Genomic DNA, 15,655 nt, shown 5'->3' with positions numbered 1-15,655 from the left:
TTGGGGGAATGGTGTGTATGTGTGAGTGTGTGTTTGTGTGTCTTTGGGGGGAATGGTGTGTATGTGTGTGTGTTTGTGGCGTCTTTGGGGGAATGGTGTGTATATGTGAGTGTGCAGAGTGTGCATCTTTGGGGGAACGGTGTGTATGTGTGAGTGTGTGTGCGTCTTTGGGGGAATCGTGTGTATGTGTGAGTGTGTGTGCATCTTTGGGGGAATGGTGTGTATGTGTGAACGTGTGTTTGTGTGACTTTGGGGGAACTGCAGGCTGTGGGGAAGGGTGGATCCCAGCTCAGCTGCAGGACACCATGTGATTAAGGGGAAAGTGGGGGTGTAGGTTACTACCAACTATAAGCCATGACCTGTCACTCATCCAGTACTTGTTGATAACATTACAGTTTCTTCATCTGTAGGATGGGAATGACAGCAGAGTTTTACCCCAGAATTATTCTGAAGATTAAATGAAATGATGCAATTAGAGCATTTAGCCCCATCCCAAGCACAGTAAGCACACAGCCAATGTTGTAAACCCTGCAAATCAGAGACAGGTCTCAGTTAATTTAGAAAGCTTATTTTGCCAAGGCTGAAGATGCATGCCCGTGACACAGCCTTAGGAGGTCCTGATGACATGTGCCCAACGTGGTCAGGGCACAGTTTGCTTTTATACGTTTTAGGGAGACATGAAACATCAATCAGTATATGTAAGATGTACATTGGTTCCATCCAGAAAGGCGGGACAACTCAAGCAGGGCGGGGACTCCCAGGGCACAATTCTTTTGAGTTTCTGATTAGCCTTTCCAAGGGAAGCAGTCAGATATGCATTTATCCCAGTGAGCAGAGAGATGACTTTGAGTAGAATGGGAGGTAGGTTTGTTCTAAGCAGTTCCCACCTTGACTTTTCCCTTTAGCTTGGTGACTTTGGGGCTTCCAAGATCTATTTTCCTTTCACAATGTTGTATAAATGTTCATGTATAAAGGGGGTAAAAGCATCTATTTCACAGGATCCATGGAGGATTGAATACATGCATAAAGTGCTTTATAACATTACTTGTTGATAACTTTTTTTTTGGAGATGGAATCTTGCTCTGTCACCCAGGCTGGAGTGCAGTGGCTTGATCTTGGCTCACTGCAAGCTTCGCCTCCCGGGTTCATGCCATTCTCCTGCCTCAGACTCCTGAGTAGCTGGGACTACAGGCGCCCACCACCACACTCGGCTAATTCTTTTTTTCTATTTTTGGTAGAGACAGGGTTTCACCATGTTAGCCAGGATGGTCTCGATCTCCTGACCTCGTGATCCGCCCGCCTCGGCCTCCCAGAGTGCTGGGATTACAGGCTTGAGCCACCACGCCTGGCCGATAACTGTCAATAACATCTACTTTACAGGGCACGTGAGATCAGCACCAGATCCTCTAACGTAGAGTCTGGCAGCTGCACTCCACATGCAGGCTTTTATATGGCGATTCCCCAGTCAGTGTCCAGCAAATGCATGAGTTATCCAGGGCTTTTGTTAAAAAAAAAAAAAAGCCACCACAAACTAGATGGCTTAAACCAGCAGAAACATACTTTCCCACAGTTGTAGGGACTTGAAAGCCTGAAATCGGGTGTTGGCAGGGCCACACTGCCTCCAAAGGCTCTGGGGGAGAATCGGTTCCTTGCCTGTCCTGCAGCTTCAGCAGGTGGCCGGCCATCCTTGGTGCTCCTTGGTTTGTAGCTGCATCACTCCAGCCCCTGCCTCTGTCTTCACATGACGTTCTCCTCTGTGTCTTCTCCTCGTCTTATAAGGACACAAACCATTGGACTTAGGTCCTGATCCGGTATTAACTCATCTTAACTTGATTGTAGCTGCAAAGATCCAATATGCAAATAAGGTACAGGAAGCCACAGTTCAACCCAAAATAAAGACTCAGTGGCTTCTAATACCCTGGGCTTTCTTTCTGTCAGAGTTAGCACCTGCCAAGACCAGGGATAATGACTGGATGATTCTTTTTTTTTTTTTTTTGAGATGGAGTTTCACTCTCAGGCTGGAGTGCAATGATGCAATCTCAGCTCACTACAACCTCCCCTTCCCAGGTTCAAGCGATTCTCCTGCCTTGGCCTCCTGAGTAGCTGGGATTACAGGCATGTGCCAGGACACCCGGCTAATTTTTGTATTTTTAGTAGAGATGGGGTTTCACCATGTTGGCCAGGCTGGTCTCAAACTCCTGACCTCAGGTGATCCACCTGCCTTGGCCTTCCAAAGTGCTGGGATTACAGGCATGAGCCACTGTGCCTGGCAGGACTGGATGATTCTTGAGTGCGAGCTCTGTCAGCCTCAATGAAAAGCGCTGTATGCATTTATTTAATCCTCAGTGGCATTCTGTGAAACAGATGGTGTTACACTCTTTGTACACGAACATTTATACAACATTGACTGTGTGCTAGGGAATGAAGCTAAATGCTCTGCTTGCATGGTTTTGTTTAATCTTCAGAGCAATCCTGGGGGAAAGCTCTGTTGTTATCCCCATTCTACAGATGAAGAAATGGAGTCACAGTGAGGGATGGTAGGGACAAATTCATGTCTAAGGGTTGGCGTTGACTTAGGAGAATTAACTCTTGTTCTTTCAATTCAGAAAGTAAGTCCTCCATATGCAGAGGTATCTTCCCTTCTGGGGGAATTAGTCAGTGAGTGACAGGCTCATGACCCCCCCCCTTCCAGACCTGCATTACCGGCATGTAATTCAGGGTCATGGGATGTTTACTCTGGAGATTCGGAGATCAGATGGGAGAGGAACAGTAGGTGAATGTGATGAAATCATCATGTCTTTGTAGAAAAATAAACTACTAAGATGAGATTTTAGAATTTCATGATTAATCTTTTCAGGCTAGAAAAATAACTTCTTCCTGGGGAGTGATCCCGGGATTTCTCAGAGAAGAAGTTGAGGTTCAGCTGCATCCCAGAATCTCCTCTTAGGTGTCGTGCAGGAACCTCAGACTCAGCCTGTCTGACCCTGAGCTTGCCACCTCCTCTGTGCCCAATTTCCTTCTCCTGCATTTCCTTTTGCTGTGATCAATGCCATCGGCCACTGTGTGACCCAGGCTAGCAACTGGGACATCAGCCTGGACTTAGTATCCTGGTTACGGGTCAGGTGAAGATCCAGACCTCACATGTCCTTCTTGGACAAGGCTGTGTGGCCTCGAGCAAGCCACTTGACCTCTCTGTGCCTCAGTTCCTTCATCTGTAAGACAGAGTACATTCTACCCACTTGGTTGGATGGTTTCATGGGTCTATAACTTATGTGTAAATTCAATCAACGTTGGCTCTTTTTCCTTTTTTCTCCTCTAATAGACAGTCACTCCACGTCTCTTTATCTCCACTGCTACAGCTATCCCAGGTCCTCGTCACCTCCCATCCAGATGTCTCCAGGAGCCTCAGTCTGGGCTCCTGCTGCCACCCAGGCTCTGTCCAATCCTATCTCCACTCCACGGTCAGAGACATGTTTCCATGATGCTCCGCTTCCCTACACAAAGGGGCCCTGTTGAGCCACAAGGACGGACGCCCACACAGCCTGTGCACCTGGGTTTCTGGGACAGCTTTAATCACACAGGGACAGGAGTGGCAGGTATAGTCCCCACTCACCATTGTCCTTTACACCCTGGTCCAGCACAGCGGGCTCCAGGAGGACTCCATGGATCCCATCCATTGGGCTGTGTGGCTTTTAAGCCATATGATCAAAGCAGCACCAGCCCCTCCCCTGGTATGATCAGGAGCTGGCATTCAGCAGCACTGTTGTGGGCAGATGCTTGACCTCCAGCTCCAACCCACTTGTCTGCATTTGCCCATTGGGAGAGTCAGCCCTTCTCCCACATGAGCAGGAGTTTGGGGCCCAAGCCTCAAGGATATAGCAATATATGCCCCTACAGAAAGTTAGCTTCTATCCCATTATCATTTATGATTAGGGGAGTTTCAGCCCCTCCCCTGGCATGACCATGGGACTAGGGTCTAAGCCTTGAGGCAGCTGAGTGTGACCGGAGCTTCTACTACACTCATTACCAAGTTTGATTGCCACAAGCCCTCAGCTGCAGCAGGTCTCCGGGAGCTCTGGAGGAGACCGCCTCCCTCGCTGGGAGGCCAGTGGCAAGGGGATCAGTCACACTGGGCCTTAGTTCTCAGCGTCTCCTTCTGCCTAGAATAGCAGATCCCTGGGAAGTTCTCCCTTCACTTCTCCAGCCTGGCTCGATGTTTTCTTTTTTTTTCAAGACAGAGTCTCGCTCTGTCGCTCAGGCTGGCGTGCAGTGGCGCGATCTTGGCTTACTGCAAGCTCCGCCTCCCGGGTTCACGCCATTCTCCTGCCTCAGTCGCCAGAGTAGCTGGGACTACACGCGTGGGTAACCACACCTGGCTAATTTCAGTATTTTTAGTAGAGACGGGGATTCGCCATGTTCAACTTCCGGCCTGAAGTGATCCACCCATCCTTGGCCTTCCGAAGTGCTGGGATTACCTTGTGAACCACTGCGCCCAGCCTCTTTAACTAGACTTCACAATCATCTTCCCCAGAGCCTCATTTCTTTTTTGTGTTCCTGTTTGTCTCTTTCTCTCTTTTTTTTTTTTTAAGACCGGAGTCTCCCTCTCTCTCCCAGGCTGGAGTGCTGTGGCGCGATCTCGGTTCACTGCAAGCTCCGCCTCCTGGGTTCAAGCCATTCTCCTGCCTCAGCCTCCCGAGTAGCTAGGACTACAGGCACGTGCCACCACGCCCGGCTACTTTTTTTCTTTCTTTTTTTTCTTTCCTTTTTTTTTTTTTTTTTTTTTGTATTTTCAGTAGAGACGGAGTTTCACAGTGTTAGCCAAGATGGTCTCGATCTCCTGACCTCGTGATCCACCCATCTCGGCCTCCCAAAGTGCTGGGATTACAGGTGTGAGCCAACGCTCCTGGGTAAATTTTTTCCTCTCTCAAAATAACTCCAGCTTGGCCGGGCACGGTGGCTCATACCTGTAATTCCAGCACTTTGGGAGGTCAAGGCTGGTGGATCACGTGAGGCCACTGTAGTCCCAGCTGCTCAGGAGGCTGAGGCAGGAGAATGGCTTGAACCCCAGGAGGTTGAGGTTCAAGTCTCAGTGAGCCGAGATGATGCTACTGCACTCCAACTTGGGCGACAGAGCCAGACTCTGTGTCCCCACCTCCTCACCCTGGAAAAATAACTCTAGTCATACTGAACGACTGGCAGTTCTCCAAACTCCCACGTCCCTCTTCTCCTGGCCCTTGACCCTGCTGTTCTCTGTGTTACCATCCTTCCGCCATCACCCACCGCTCTGCCACCTTTCCTAGGAACTCTTGTTCACCCTCAAGTTCTGGGCTTAGGTGCCACCTCCTCCAGGCTGCCTTCTCCTACCCACCCCCACCTCCTGGCCAGTGGACTTCCTCTCTTCTGTGCCCTGTATGCTCCTGCACTTTTTCTGACTTAGGATTGATTCTGTGTTTGGTATTGTGAGTACTTATTGATTCATTTCATGTAGAGGAAATTCACATAACATACAATTAATCATTTCAAAGCGAACCAGACTGTGACATTTAGTTCATTCACAAGATTGTGCAACCACCACCTCTATTTAGTTCCAAACCTATTTCATCACCTCCCCCAAAAACCCATGCCTATTAACAGTCACTCCCCATTCCCCACCAGCCCCAGCTTCTGGCAACCACAAATCTGCTCTCTTTCTCTATAGATTTGCCTCTTTGGGATTTTTTCATGTAAATGGAATCATATGACATATGACCGTTTGTGTCTGACTTCTTTTACTTAGCATAGTGTTTTTCAAGGTGGATCCACATGAATCAGTACTTCTTTCCTTTTTATGGGTGAATAATATTCCATTATATGGACATACCACATTTTGTTTATCCATTCCTTAGTTGATGGCACTGGGTTGTTTCCACCTATTCACTATTGTGAATAGTGCTGCTATGAGCATTTGTCTGCAAGTATTTGAGTCCCTGTTTTCAATTATTTGGGATCTGTACCTAGGATGGAACTGCAGTGAGAGTGTTTTGATTATTGATCATTTTCACTAGACTGGGAGCATCTTGAGGACAGGGGCTGGCATAGTGAATGCCTGGGGACAAAGGGGATGAATCACAAGGCAACCAGAATAGATGTTTTCACCCATCTTCAATCATCTGCCATTTGTTGGCATGGACATGATGGCTCAGTCTCTGTCTGATGGTTTGATCACTTTATCTTATTAATTCAGTCTTCACTTCACTCTGAAATTTGCTCAAATGTCCACTGTCACCTCCTCATCCTTTTCCGATTAAAATAGCCCCCAGCACTTTTTTTTTTGTCTCTGTGCCCTGCTTTCTTTCCCTCTAGAGGACTCACTATCACTATATATATGATACACTTGTTCATCCATTTGTTTCATCTGTTTCCCTACTAAGAATGTGAGCTCTGCAAAAACAGGTTTTGTGTGTGTGTGTGTGTGTGTGTTTTATTTATTATTCTATTCTGGTGTCCAGAACGGTGCCTGGTACATAAAGGGTGTTCAAATATTTGTGAAACAAATACATTTAATTCTCACTGCATCCTCCAACAAAGCCATAATTATTCCCATTTTATGAGCCCCCAAGCTGAATCTCAGGGACATTAAGTAATTTGCCCAAGGTCACAGAGCTGGTCGGTAGTGTAATCAGAATTCTATTGAGTTCTTCTGGTTCCCAGTCCTGTATTCTTTCCATTTCATTCAGGATGGACAACAGCTTGTAATGATAATGCCAAAAGCACTACTTTGTGGCTTCATGGTGCAGTATTTGATTAAGACAGCTTAGAAAATAGATTGACTTTCTTAAACAGGCTTTACTTAGGCTAACTGGACAATGAATTTGTATTGCCTGATCTGATACATCAATCCAGAGCTTACTGCGTGATGGAGAAACTTGTCTTAACTTGATTCTCTGTTCTGTTCCTGACTCTTAGAGCTATTTAGCTTCAGCTAAATGTCAGCTTCCTCACTGTACAAGGGGTGAGAATAGTAAAGTTGTCAGAACCACCACACACTCTTTAAATAGCAGATATTGTATTACCGCAGTGTTGAGAATTACAATGCCAGTAGCTAGCATTTATGGTGTACCTATTTATGCCGGGAGCTGTGCTAAGCACATTACTTGTATTTGTGCATTTGATCCTCATAGTAGTCCCTGAGGTAGGTTTTATTATTGCCCCATTGCACAGGTGACAAAGCTAAGACTCAGAGAGGTTAGATGAGTGCCCAAGGTCACACAGCCGTAAGTGGTGGGGGGTCAGATTTGGAGCCTAAGTCATCTGACTCCAGCGTTGACTCTCTTACTCACACATACACAATGTGTATGTGTCAATATTTGGGAGTAGATACTGTAATGATGGTGTCTTTGGTAGAGTGTTCTTCTGGCAAGCCTGGGAGGAGGGAAAAGGAGACCCTTTTGAGAAATGAGCCTTTGTTTCAGTATCTTTTCCCGTTTGAATGATCTATGATGGCAAATGGAGCCCCCAGTTTTCTTCCACAGATAGCCTCATGCCCTGCTTGTTGAGGCGGCCGAAGTTTTGGGTTTGAGTCTGGCTGCCAGTTACCATCACTCTTGTGACCTTAGGCACATCTTCATCTCTTCGCATCAGTTTCCTTACCTACAAAATGGAAATCAGAATGACCGTTTGCACAGAGTTACAAAAATTAAGTTAGATGCAAAACAGTCCCAATATAACAAGTGAAGAAAACAGACAATGAACCATCAAATATGCTCTTATGGAATTTTTTTTTCCTAAAAAAAAATCCACCCCAAACCATCTGGAACGCTCTACCATCAGATATTGATAGGGATGATGGCTAGGCTGTAGAACAGCATTGCCTTTTTCTCTTATCTCAATTTTCTAATTTTTCTGTACTGAATATATAATAACAAAATGAGTTGTTTTAATTAAAAATGGAACAGTGAGTCAGTGTTCATGAAAGCACTCTGGAAGCCATCAAATGCGCTATACATTAGCTCTTATTACAGTCGTTATAGTAATTATTATTGTTATTGCTAGTCAGCTAGGAATTTCTTTCCACCCCAAATCTCCTTCCTCGGCCCATCGTGGAAGTGCCCACGTGGTTACCTTCCTCTGGGTTCTGGTGGTTCTTCCTTCATTGACACCTGGCTGACTTCTCTCCATCTTTGTTGCCACCACCCAATCCAGAGCCGGCATCATCTCTTGCAAATCCCCGAGATACCCCTTAATTGGGCTCTACTTTTCCCTGCAGCAGCCTGAATGATCTTTGAGAAATGAACATTCAATACATGCCTCCCCTGCCTCAAAAATCCCAATGGCTTCCTGTTGGACTTGGTATAGAAGCCAGTCTGCACCTTAGCCCGCAGACCTGGCAGTCTGTTCTCACCTGTCCCTTCAGTCTCTCCTTGAGGGTCACCCCGTTGTCATCACACGGTTGTGAACATCACCTTCATGCAGGCACCCAGGAAAGAGACCTAGGAAAGTGACTGCCCTAACTTAGCTGGTTTTGAAGCCTGTACATTTGGTATTATTGGATGTTTATGCATTTAGAGCTCTTAGCATGGAGGATGCAGAAAGGCTTTACATGGTTGCATGAGAATCTGTATCTTTAGACCAAATTTGTATTTGCACTGTCACCATGGCAAATGAATGAAAAAATAATACACCATTAGATTTGTTGTTTTTTGAGACAGAGTTTCACTCTTGTTGCCCAGGTTGGAGTGCAATGGTGCAATCTCAGCTCACTGCAACCTGTGCCTCCAGAGTTCAAGGGATTCTTATTACCTCAGCCTCCCGAGTAGCTGGGATTACAGGTGCATGCCACCACGCCCAGCTAATTTTTTTGTATTTTTAGTAAAGATGGAGTTTCATCATGTTGGTCGGGCTGGTCTCAAACTCCTGACCTCAGGTGATCCACCTGCCTCGGCCTCCCAAAGTGCTGGGATTACAAGTGTGAGCCACCACACCCGGCCTACCATTGGATTTTTAAATTTCTCTCCCTCTCTCTCTCTTTAATTCAGTTTATACTAGGGATGAAAAGCTCAATTCGAATTCATAACAGTGGGGATTGAAAAAAAAAAAAAAAAGCCCTTCCTACTTCTAGGCCTTAGCCCCTATTGTTTCCCAGTCTGGTGTGCTCTGTCCTTGGTGCTTGGTGTGACCATCCGCTTCCTGTCCTTCACATGCCAGCAGGAATGTCACTTCCTTAGGAGGCCTTCCCTGATCACCCTACTAAAGTAGGCCCCCCGTATTCTTGTATTTTATTTTTAATTTCTTAACAGAAATTTTTGATTGAGATAATTGTAGATTCACATGCAGGTGTAAGAAATAATACAGACATTCCTTGTACACTTTTCTTTCCAATGTTACATTTTGCAAAACTATAGTACTACTGTACTATACAATACAATATCACAGAATATTGATATGGATACAATCCACCATCTTGTTCAGATTTCCCCAGCTCTATTTTCACTCGTGTGTGTGTGTGTGTGTGTGTGTGTGTGCGCGCGCCTGTGCCTGTGTGTTTATTTAGTTCTATGTATTTTTCTTTTTAAGGCAGGGTCTCACTCTGTCATCTAGGCTGGAGTGCAATGGCATGAACATGGCTAACTGCAGCCTCAACCTCCTGAGGCTCAAGCAATCCTCACACCTCAGCCTCCCAAGTAGCTGAGACCACAGAGTACACCACCATGCCTGGCTATTTTTTTTTACTTTCTGTACAGATAAGGTTTTACTATGTCACCCAGGCTGGTCTTGAACTCCTGGGCTCAAGTGATCCTCCTGCTCTGGCCTCCCAAAGGGCTGGGATTACAGGCAAAAGCCACTGCATGGGCCTAGTTTTTTTTTTTTTTTTTAAATTATACTTTAAGTTCTAGGGTACATGTGCATAATGTGCAGGTTTGATACATAGGTAAACTTGTGCCATGTTGGTTTGCTGCACCCATCAACTCATCATTTACATTAGGTATTTCTCCTAATGCTATCCCTCCCATAGTCCCCTGCTCCCCCTACAGGCCCCTGTGTGTGATGTCCCCTACTCTGTGTCCAAATGATCTCATTGTTCAATTCCCACCTATGAGTGAGAGAACATGTGGTATTTGGTTTTCTGTCCTTGTGATAGTTTACTGAGAATGATAGTTTCCAGTTTCATCCGTGTCCCTACAAATGACATGGATTCATCCTTTTTTTATGGCTGCATAATATTCCATGGTGTCTATGTGCACCACGGGCCTACTTCTATGTAATCTGATCACCTGTGTAGGTTTGTATGTCTACCACAGTCAAGATGCTGGAGAGTTCCAGCACTCCAAGGTTCCCTTGTATTGCTTTTCTATCCCCACATCCATTTTTCTCCTACCTTCTTTTCTGTCATCCCTAACCCCTGGCAACCATCAATCTATCCTCTGTTTCAAAAATGTTGTCATTTCAAAAATACTATATAAATGGAGTCATATAGTATGTAACCTTTAGGGATTGGCATTTTTTACTCAGCCTAATTCTCTGGAGATTCGCCCAGGCTTTTGTGTGCATTGGCACTTGGTGCCTTCTCCTGGCTGAGCTGTGTAGCACATGGTTTGTATGTAGCACTGTCTGGTTAACCATTCTGTTACCCATATTCTTTTTATTTTAGAGTGAGCTTGTAGCCTGGGCTGTAGTGCAGTGATGCAGTCTTGGCTCACTGTAATCTCTGCCTCCTGGGTTGAAGCAATTCTCCTGTCTCAGCCTCCCCAGTAGCTGGGATTACAGGCGCGTGCCACTATGCCTGGCTAATTTTTTGCATTTTTAATAGAGATGGGGTTTCATCATATTGGCCAGGCTGGTCTTGAACTCCTGACCTCAAGTGATCTACCCACCTCGGCCTCCCAAATTGCTGGAACTACAGGTGTGAGCCTCCGTGCCCAGCCGCCCATATTGTTTTTATCACGTCATTCCGTTTATTTCCCTCCCAGCACCAATAACCATGTGAAATCCTTCAGTGAGCATGTTTTCTTGTCTATCATGACTCTGCTTTGGCAGAATGTAAGTCCAGGGACCAGGGTCTCGTCTGTGTTACTTTTGTGTCTTTTCCAAGCAAAGGGCATAGGTGGCACTCACAGGATGTTTACTGGACAAATGCGTGAATGAGAACATGGTGACACAGATCTGGAAGAAGTATGAGGTGGCCGAGGAAGTGGTCAGGGAGAAGGATGAACTTGACTTCCTTGGAATTTGTGTATCTCATGTGAGAGTTAGGTATTAAAATTTCCATGTAAGGGAAAAGTTATCCTTTAAAATCCTTTAAATCACTTTGAAACTGCCAGAACTGGAACCTTGGGAAGCTCAAAAGGTGAGAATTCACTTCTTTGCTTTTCTGAGCATTTGGGCTGTGGGGGTCTTCCCAGCTATGGGGCGGTGGAAGGCAAGGCTGTTGAATGGGGAATAGGGTAACAGGGTCAACAAAAGGATTTTATTGTCTTTTTGGAGGGGCCAAGTAGGGGTGGTTGGATTTATGTAAATATGTTTTTGATGTAATGTGGGTATGATGTAACATGCATTTGATAGAATGTCTATAAGAGGTAATGGGCATATGAAATAGCATGCATATGATGTAATGTACATATAATGTGACATGCATATGATGTAATGTGCATATGATATAATGTACATATAACATGCATACAATGTAACAGATATGTAGTGTAACATGCATGTGATTTAATGTGCATATGATATAATGAGCATATGTTATACATACGATGTAACAGGTATATAGCATAACCTGTTACATATGATGTAATGGGCACATGGTGTAATGTGCACATGAAATAACATGCATAGGATGTAACAGGTATATAGTGTAACATGCATATGATGTAATGGGCACGTGGTGTAATGTGTGTATGATGTAATGGTGTATGTGGTGTAACTCATCTGGCTTTCTCATGGCTTACCCATTGTCTCTGCTCTTCTGTTCCAACTTAGGAGGCAACCTTTCCAAACAAGACTGGACCATCCAGTGGCCCACGACAGAGACGGGGAAGGAGAACAATCCTGTGTGCCCCCCGGAGCCCACCCCGTGGATCCGCACCCATCTCTCCCAGAGCCCCAGGGTCCAGTCCAAGTGCGTCCAGCACTATTGTCACACCAGCCTCACTCCCGGGGCCCCTGTGTACACTCATGTGGACAGGCTTACCGTGGACCCTTACCCGGGCTTGTGCCCGCCCCCGCCACTGGAGTCTGGCCACCGTTCCCTGCCCCCATCGCCCCGGCAGCGGCACGCGGTCCGCACCCCGCCGCGCACCCCCAACATCGTCACCACCGTGACCCCGCCGGGCACGCCGCCCATGAGGAAGAAGAACAAGCTGAAGCCCCCGGGGACCCCACCACCCTCCTCCCGAAAGCTGATACACTTGATCCCAGGGTTCACCGCGCTGCATCGGAGCAAATCCCATGAGTTCCAGCTGGGACACCGCGTGGACGAGGCCCACACGCCCAAGTGAGTGCGGTCAGTGGGTGCCCTGGGGCTGTCGAGTCCCGGACTGCGAGGGGCTGCCCCGTGGTCTCAGGAGCTGCCCAGGTCAGGGAAACCGGGAACAGACTTGTGTTCCAGACTCTGGCTGAATGAAAAATGGCTTTTCACAGAGGGTTCTGAGAAAATGAATAGAACAGACTTTCTCAGAATTGGCCATTTAAAAAATACGATTAATATCCTATAGCCTAGGGGCTAAATCTGATACCCGGCCTGATTTTGTAAATAAAAGGTATTGGAACACACCCATGATCATTCCTTTATGTGTTGCCTATGGCTGCTTTTGTGTGACAATGGCAGAGTGAGAATGGCCCACAAAACTGAAAATATTTACCATCTGGCTTTTTACTGAAAACGTTTGCCAACCCCTGCAGAGTCTAGCCTAGTGCCGCTCCTAGAAATAGGATATGAGGCATATATTAACCTTCAGCTTTCTAGTAGTCACATTAAAAAGAATGAAAAGGAACAAGTGATATTAATTATCATAATACATCATTCAACCCAATATATCAAAATGATAATATTTTAAATAGAATGGATGTAAAATATCATTACTGAGATATTTTGCATTTTTTAAAATACAAAGTCTTTGATATTGAATGTGTATTTTATATCCACGGCTCATTTCAGTTGAAGGTGGTAGCAAGCAGGACACATAGGGGAAATTGACAGAGGACCCCTTTGGGGGAGAGAGCAGGTGTGTGATGTAGGGTGACACTTGAGGATTGGGCAGGTTGCTGTGCTATTCACAGTAGCCAAAAAGTAGAAACAACCTGTGTCCATCAGTAGACAAATGAGTAAACACAATGTGGTCTATCCATAGAATGCAATATTATTTAGCCTTAAAAAGGAAGAAACTTATTTTTTTTGAGACAGAGTCTCTGTCTATTGCCCAGGCTGGAGTGCAGTGGTGTGATGTCAGCTCACTGCAACCTCTGCCTCCCAGGTTCAAGTGATTCTCCTGCCTCAGCCACCCGAGTAGCTGGGACTATAAGCCTGCGCTACCATGCCTGGCTCATTTTTTGAGCCAGCCATGCCTGGCTGTATTTTTAGTAGAGACAGGGTTTCACCATGTTGGCCAGGCTGGTCTCAAACTCCTAACCTCAGGTGATCTGCCTGCCTTGGCCTCCCAGAGTGCTGGGGTTACAGGCATGAGCCACCACGCCCGACCTGGGAGGAACTTCTGATGTATGCTACAACGTGGGTGAACCTTGAAGACAGCATGCTAAGTAAAATGTGCCAGATACATAAGGACAAATACTGCATGATTCCACCAATATGAGATACCTAGAGTAGACACATTCAAAGAGGCAGAAAGTAGAACAGTGGATGCCAGGGCTGAGGGGAGGGAGAATGGGGAATTATTATTTATTGGGTATAGACTTTGCGTTTGGGATGATGAAAACATTCTGGAGATGGATGGTGGTGATGGTTATACAACAATGTAAATGTAATTAATACCACTGATCTCTACACTTCAGAACAGTTAAGATGGTAAATTTTATGTTATGTGTATTTTATCACCATTAAAAAAAGGCAGGATTCTGTAAGTGAAGAGTTGGCACACTTTTTCTGTACAGGGGCAGATATTAAATACTTTAGGCTTTGCAGGCCATTTGGTTTCTGTTGCAGTTACTCAACTCTATCATGTAGCACAAAACCAGCATAGACAATAGGTAAACAAATGGGCATGGCAGTGTTCCAATAAAACTTTATTTATAAAAACAGGTACCTGGCCCAATTTGGCCCATGAACTGTGATTTACCAAGCCCCGTCTGAAGCTGTGGTGTAGAGAGTGATTCTCTTTTTTGAAGCATTGGGATTGCCCTAAAGTGACTGACGTGGAACATATGATTTTACAACAGTCATATTCGAGCTGCTGTGTGGAAACCTAGCTTGAAGACATAGAATGCATGTTTGAGACCTCTGAGGGTGAAGCAGAGGATAGATGCTTTTCTGATTGGAGTTGGGTTTGATTTGCATGGTTTTGTGACAGCCACAGAGATTGGAGCCTGCTGAAACCTCAAGGTGAAGACATGGGGTAGAGTTCTAGGAAGGCTGGGAGTGCAGGTTGCTAAGGTGGAAGGTGGAAGAGGCATTTGGGGTCTGCTTGCTACATTGTCCCCACACTTTGTGCTTTTTCCTGTCCCTTTCCCAGGGTGCACCACCTAGTAAGGCGAAACTTGATCATAAAGCCAACTCTCCACACACATCATCTTTTATTCTGCAATATGGAGGCCAAGTGAGAGAGGCTGCCCTTTGGTTTTTAAATGCGGTCCTTTCCCTAGACCCCTGAAGGATTTATTCTGCCTGGATAGGGCTGAATGGCCCACTTCTTCAAGATCTTCCAAATTTTAGAATGTGTATATCAGGACCCAGGTGGCGTTAAGCTTTGCCCTTCAGGTTTCTTCTGGCTGAGTTAGCAAGATCATCACTTTCTCAAGGCTGGTAGTTTCCTGGCCCACCTTGGGGGGATGCTATGGTTCATGGCAAGGAAGCAGTAGAGGAGAGGAACAGAGTGGTCAGTTTGGTCGGTGGAAAATGCTGTGGGACCACTTAGCCTGAGACCATGCCTCCAGGTTCACAGGGATATCAGGGCAGCAGGCCTGGGGGTGTTAAAAAAAACTAAGACATAAACAACAGCAACCTGAATAATGTTGGCAGCAGGGGTCATGGGTAGAGGTGAATTCTGATCAGGATTTATAGAGGAGGTGTTAGTTGAGGTGAGTCCCAATTATTAGACTGGTAACAACAGTCATCATTTACCTGGGTCTGAGGTAGTCCTGATTCTGTCAGGAAGTAGCCATTTGACCGCAGATTTAACCTCTCTGAATCTTAGCTTTCTCAGCTGTGGACCTAAGAGGTTAGAATACTTTTGTGTTTTTAAATTTGTGGTCATGACCCATTCATGGTTGGTAGCATTATTTTAATGGCTTATGACCAGCATTAAAAAAATGAAATAGACTAGCCTAGACTAGAGTATATTGGAACACATTGCATATGGTGTTTTAGTGTTGTTTTGTAAAACTTGTTTTCAGTAAGTACGGGCATACTTCAGAGATATTGTGAGTTTGGTTCCAGACCACCACGATAAAGATCCTGAAGTGAATGACACAAATTTTGGGTTTCCCAGTACATAGAATAGTTATG

The 15,655-nt window shown here is 45.7% G+C and overlaps 1 protein-coding gene across 1 annotated transcript in view; it reads left to right on the top strand.

The window, feature by feature from the left end:
• The window catches only part of KSR2 (kinase suppressor of ras 2), a 501,760-nt gene that overhangs the window by 195,823 nt on the left and 290,282 nt on the right, over positions 1 to 15,655 (top strand). Inside the window, exon 4 of the mRNA XM_026456593.2 lies at positions 11,959 to 12,472. Coding sequence (XP_026312378.2) covers positions 11,959 to 12,472 — 514 coding nt within the window. The remainder of the gene's footprint in view (positions 1 to 11,958; positions 12,473 to 15,655) is intronic.

The sequence above is a fragment of the Piliocolobus tephrosceles genome, chromosome 10, assembly GCF_002776525.5.
Source record: "Piliocolobus tephrosceles isolate RC106 chromosome 10, ASM277652v3, whole genome shotgun sequence".
Classification (NCBI taxonomy): domain Eukaryota; kingdom Metazoa; phylum Chordata; class Mammalia; order Primates; family Cercopithecidae; genus Piliocolobus; species Piliocolobus tephrosceles.
This window is presented reverse-complemented; position numbering and strand designations above follow the sequence as displayed.